The sequence below is a fragment of the Amphibalanus amphitrite genome, unplaced genomic scaffold (assembly GCF_019059575.1).
Source record: "Amphibalanus amphitrite isolate SeventyFive unplaced genomic scaffold, NRLGWU_Aamphi_draft 001402F_arrow, whole genome shotgun sequence".
Taxonomy (NCBI): domain Eukaryota; kingdom Metazoa; phylum Arthropoda; class Thecostraca; order Balanomorpha; family Balanidae; genus Amphibalanus; species Amphibalanus amphitrite.
The window spans coordinates 33,812-39,663 of record NW_024882895.1 but is presented as its reverse complement, the minus strand read 5'-3'; the positions used below and the strand labels follow the sequence as shown (position 1 = coordinate 39,663).

The following is a 5,852-nucleotide window of genomic DNA, read 5'->3' as shown; positions in this document are numbered from 1 at the left end:
TCACCAAATCGCACCTGTATGACCAAATGAGCCTTCCTGGAAAGGGCTACTGCGTCAGGAATCACATGAAAAAGTCAAGGCATCTGACGCTGATATGGCGGGCTAATATCAACGCACAGCGTCATGGGTGGTCCAGTCCGGTAGTAACCTCTTCTGACAGGCTCTCCCTCTCCGAGATGTCGCACCGGCTCTGGCGGCGGCCCGGTCACGTCTGGCGCTCACTCGAGTGCGGGCGGTGCAGCGCGCCGGGCAGACCCTCTCTGGCTCCAGGCCATGGCAGCCGCGCACGGTGTCCAGTTCGAGGAGATCCTGAGCCGGGCCGGGGACGCAGGACTCTGGCAGGCCCTGATCGTCCTCTGGTCCATAGTCGGCTCCGTGCTCTCCGGAGTTCACGGCTTCAGCAGCGCCTTCGTCGGCGGCGAGCCGGAGCACCGCTGCGCGCTGCCCGGAGAGCTGGCCAACGAGACAGCCAGCGAGGAGCAGCTGCACCTCTGGTTGCCGTACAACAATGCCACCGGCCAGCCGGCCTCCTGTGAGCGCTGGGACGCGGCCGGAGGCAGCCGCACGGTGGGCTGCGACGTCGGCTGGGTGTACAGCCGGGAGCGTTTTCACTCGACCATCGTCAGCCAGTGGGACCTGGTTTGCGGCCGCCGCTGGATGATGTCCACCGTCCAGGCCAGCTACATGTTCGGCATCTTCTGCGGATCCATGATCAGCGGCGTGCTCTCAGACCAGTTCGGAAGGCGGCGCGTCGTCTGTTACAGTAGCGTTCTGTTCATCATCTCCAGCCTAGCCACGGCCGGGGCTGGCAGCTACGCCACCTTTGTCACACTGCGCTTCATCACGGCCTTTTCGGGAGTCAGCATATACAACAGTATGTTCATCCTAACGATGGAGGTGATGGGGCCGCGCTGGCGCTCTTTGGCCGGGCTCGTCTACCAAGTTCCGTTCTCGTGCGGCATGATGGCGCTGTCGGCGGCCGCCTATCTGGTGCGTGACTGGCGTTACTTGCAGCTGGTCATATCGGCCCCCTCTGTGCTCATGCTCGGCTTCTGGTGGGCGCTTCCCGAGTCGCCGCGCTGGCTCATCATGCAGGACAGGCTGCCGGAGGCGCTGGATGTGCTGGTGGCCGCTGCACGCCGCAACAAGCGCTCGCTGCCCTCAGACGCCGAGATGATGAGGATGATGTCGGAGTTCCGCGCTGCCGAGACGAAGCTGTCCCCAGACGACGACGAGGAGCCGCAGCGATCGGCGCTCCAGAGCTGCGCCAACGGCATCGGCGAGATATGTCGGCTGGTGCGTACCCCGCGGATGCGGCGCATCAGTCTGGCCAGCTTCTACAACTGGCTAGCAGTGTCTCTAATCTACTACGGCGTCACGTTCAACTCTGCCGACCTGAGTAGCAGCCCGTACCTGGCCATCTTCCTGGCCGGCCTGTTGGAGGTGCCGGCCGTGCTCCTGGCCGTGCCGCTCATCAGTCGCGTCGGTCGCCGTCCGACCACGGCGCTGACGTTCCTGCTGGCCGGCACCGCCATCCTCTGCATCATGGCCGTGCCGGCGGGCACCGCCTGGCCCAAACTGACGCTCGCCATGGTGGGCAAGTTCGCCTCGTCGGCCGGGTTCGCCGTCATCTTCCTCTACACGGCCGAGTTCTTCCCCACCACTCTGCGCAACGTCGGCTTCGGCGCGTCGAGCATGTGCGCCCGGGTGGGCTCGATGGCGGCGCCGTACGTGGTGGACCTGCTGTCGCCAGTGCACTGGGCCATCCCCAGCTGCGTGTTCGGCCTGGCGGGCGTGACGGCGGCGCTGGTGGCGCTGCTGCTGCCGGAGACCAACGGACGCCGGCTGCCGGAGACGGTGGCCGACATCGAGCGGGGAGTCTGGCACCCGGCTCCCAAGGACGGCTACCAGGCTCTGCACAGCACCGAGCCCTGACCGGCCGCGGGCCTCGGCAGACGGCCAGCTCGCCGTCCTACAGACACACCTGACCGATACCTGCCGGCAATCCTAGTCGTGCGTTTTAACTTTGATGGACGCTCTTGAGTCTTATGTCAGGATATCGCGGTGTCGAAGGAGTTCTTAGGTAGGCAATTGTAGGGTGCGTCGGCCAGACTACATAAGCACGGTACTCCTGAAGGGGTTGGAGACAAAGAGCCGCGAACAGAACACTGAATGGTCAGACTATGTAGATGAAGAGTATGAATGGGTCGATGTGAAGTAGAGAGTATGAAAAGCTAGGCGATGAAGTAACCAATTCAGTGCGCAGAGCTTTTAACCACTAAAGACGCTTCTGATAAGTTATGTTACTGTAGGTATTTATTTTGCTTACCATTTGCGATGTAGTGAACGTAGTGAATGGTCCACTCTGATACAGAATGAATGCAGCTTGCATATGTTAACTTTTCCTGACATATAAAAAGAAAAAGTAAAACTCCGTCTATGACCATTGTGCATATACAACTGCATAGAATATGCTCACATGACAACGCATACCTAATTATCATTTGATTTGAGCTGCATCCCTCGTTTAAAACATTGTCAGTCTCTGTTAGTTAAGCCCACAGCAAGTTCCATCTTTGCTCTTGTTCAGTGTTCACGGCTTTATGTACAGCCCACCGCTAAAGTAATGTAGGGTTTTACCAATCTCAACGGTTGGCTTTGACTGGCGATTGTTTAATGCGGAGTGATCGAAAAGAAGATGTCAATAGCTAAAGTTGCAGCTGCAAGGGTGACGATACATATAAGCTACATTCAAAGTTTCATTGTAGTCTGATTAATCGTTCCTAAGCTTCAGAAGCAGAACATACCCATGACTGAAACCCCACATTACTTCTGCTGTGGACTGTACCTACTGATGCAATAAGACTGCACCATGCATTACTCGCTGGCTATTGTTTGTGTACTGTTTGGTGCCGGGCTTTGGTTTCAGAGTGCTGATAGCAGGGAGACACATTCCAGGTTCAGTTATCGATGAGTAAGAAAGCAAAGCATGGTCACTAAGATACATAAACATACAGCAGTTCAAAGCGAAATGGCGCATCATTGTAAAATATCGCCGATGAGGGAGATCTGACGTCCAACAAAGCAGTTCCTATCGGCCCTCCGCTCCGAGCAGCCGCGGCCGACATTCGGACCCCGCACCCTTGCAGCAAACTTCAGCTCGGTACAGGATGTGTCATGCCATTCGTCTCATCCAAGGCCCTAAATGTCTCACCGATGTTGCAAGTCAAGTTCTTCACGATGTCCTTCAGCTCCTTAAAATATCATGTCCCGTAACGTTTTCCTAATAAGTTCTTACTGAAGCAATCCATTAGAATAAAACACATAAGTAAGCGATACAAACAATAACCAGCGACAAAATAAGCGATACATTTTACATAGGCAAGGCACAGCCGGAGGAAAGTTTCAGTCCTGTTACAAGTGGATGAGGACTTCACACCACAAAAAATTGCTCGGGTCGGAGCTTTTGAATTGAATAGAACAGCGAGTCGTAATCGCGTTCGGGGCTATCGGTCGCTAAATCTCAAATCCTCAATTTTGCCCCCAAGCCCGACCGATACCCCCGAGACGACCCCTATGTCAGTGTTTGGCGCACATCTCAGGACCAAGTCGTCTGCTGCCAGCCGTGACCCTCGAGAGAGCTGGGGCTCTCCGGCCGGAACGGCAGTGAGGAGCCGCTGCGCACAGCACACTGCACAGCAGCTGCGCACAGCACAGCAGCTGCGCACAGCACAGCAGCTGCGCACAGCACAGCAGCTGCGCACAGCGCAGCCCTCCACCGGCGGCGAGCGAGCTGTGCCGCGTGAGGAAGACGCTGTACACGTTAAACACTTTTTCTAATCGGAACAATTTTTTGTGCACGTAAAATTACCACGACCTGTCCAAACAATGATGCTTGCATACCTAATTCCATATATTGTTGTGTGCTTATACATATATATAATGTGTTGTAATCTTTTAGCTTAGTTCAAGCCATTCCCTCACAGGGATTCAAATAAAAAGGCCAGAGTCACTAGCGCAAGGCGTGGTCCCATTCTAGACAGAACTGACTCGAACTGGTGTAAGACCACCCTCCAGTCGTTCCGCCGTATAAATATTATAATGTAACGCGCCGGGACAGTCTCATCGTCTCTGACCTCACCACCCAGTGTGTTTTATGTCACCAGGGTGGGGGGAGGGGGGGGGGGCGGACGACGGAAGCTGGTCGGGGAAACATCCTATTCATCCTCCTCGGAAGTGTTACTGCAGACATGGGGCTTTGGGAATGGGATAATGCGTGCATATCCAAAAGTATTTCAGGCTACCTGCACAGTGGGCATTGTATGTAGGACTATCCGGGCCGACGACCCGTGCCCAGGTGAGAGCCGCTGAGGTCGTGTCACAGACAGGCAGCGTTCGCCCTCTCAATCCACAGTCACTCGTCCCAAAATTGCCTAATACCTGCTTATATGGTGGACCTAGTTCGATCCGTCTGCCAGCTAGCGCTTCTACCGGCTAGTGTCAAATGTTTGGACAATGTTCAAATGAGCCCGTATACCTAACATACGTCGTCCACTCCAGAAGTTTTGAGACTGGCCTCGTAAAGTCCATATGAACAGTGCTAGATACTTGTTGTTCTCACCAGAGGCGGCGGAAGGTATTTTGGGATGGGGGGGCACACCTGATCCTTCCCGGAACCTAGGGTACCCCCAAATCTAGTTTTCTCACCGGTTTTAGGCCACTTATTTTTCACCCCTTGGCCTTTACAACGAAAAATCGAAACGAAAACATTTGCAAAAAGTGAGATATCCCGTCTCATCTGAGTCAAGGAACTACCTTTTTGGTAACTTGGAATAAACGTTTAAAGCTTTCACACATGAGCTGTCAAATCAGGTATAGAGGGGGATTTTTTTACTTAAATAGGTATTGTCTTCCATTCAGCTTTTCTTTGAGGCCCACGGCCGCTAATATAGGGAGGACAAGCTGCCCCGACGGTTCCTGGCCCTATGAAACTTTGTGGGGGCAGCGCCTGCGCCCCCCACGGCCCCAGAGTTGTGGGGGCAGGCTACCCCCATGCTGCCCCCCGGCTCACGAGTCTATGCCGGCTGGCGTCTGGCAGAGTCGCGGGGAAAGGCCTGTGGCACGCTCAGACGCGCTTCTGTGACGTCCGCATGCCGGGCCACTCGCGTTCCGTCCTACTCTTCCGGTTACCGGTAGCTCGTAGATAGCTGCTTGATTTCTGAGCATTATGTGTGGAGGGCGTTTGGTGGAAATGTATGATATTTAGAGAATGAATATGTGCTTACATGTTGTCACAGTCTTCTGCGTTAGAACGCTCCATAATGAAGGTTGTTTCTGGTTAACATTTCGAAAAGGTAATAAATCTATGAAATTATGTTGGTAGATTTCCGATTTCGATTCCTCCGGTTGGAGGGTCTCAAAAGTACCTACATTACGAGCCCTCCCCCCGCCGAAAAGTTGGAGGGGCTCAGCCCCCGCTAGCCCCTCCAGCCGGTTCCCGGGAACCGCCCCTCTGGTTCCCGCGCCACTGCGGCAAGTCCAGTTCAAATACGTGTAGCACGCTGTGGCTGTCACCGTGACTGTTGTTCGCGTTGAACAACTTGCTTCCTTTAAACCAATGACGTCATTAAAGTTAGCCAATTATTGGCTATTGCAAACCTTTTTGGTTGGTAACACTCGCACTGCAAAATGCTAGCCAATGTGATCAAAATATGTACGACGACATTGACAACAATACCAATCCATTCCAAATTACTCGCTCTATTAACTTAAAAAGGTACTCAGCCAAACTGGCATATGTTCATGACGTAGTATGGAAGTATTGTGGTACTTCGTCGATAACAATTTGGGGG

At 54.2% G+C, this 5,852-nt stretch overlaps 1 protein-coding gene across 1 annotated transcript; it reads left to right on the top strand.

Moving 5' to 3' along the window:
- The first annotated feature begins 273 nt into the window (after positions 1-273).
- On the top strand, positions 274-2,037 carry LOC122372800 (organic cation transporter protein-like). Its single transcript, XM_043350392.1, has one exon. It carries the CDS (start codon positions 274-276, stop codon positions 1,933-1,935), a length of 1,662 nt encoding a protein of 553 aa, XP_043206327.1. The 3' UTR covers positions 1,936-2,037.
- The last annotated feature ends 3,815 nt before the right edge of the window (positions 2,038-5,852 follow it).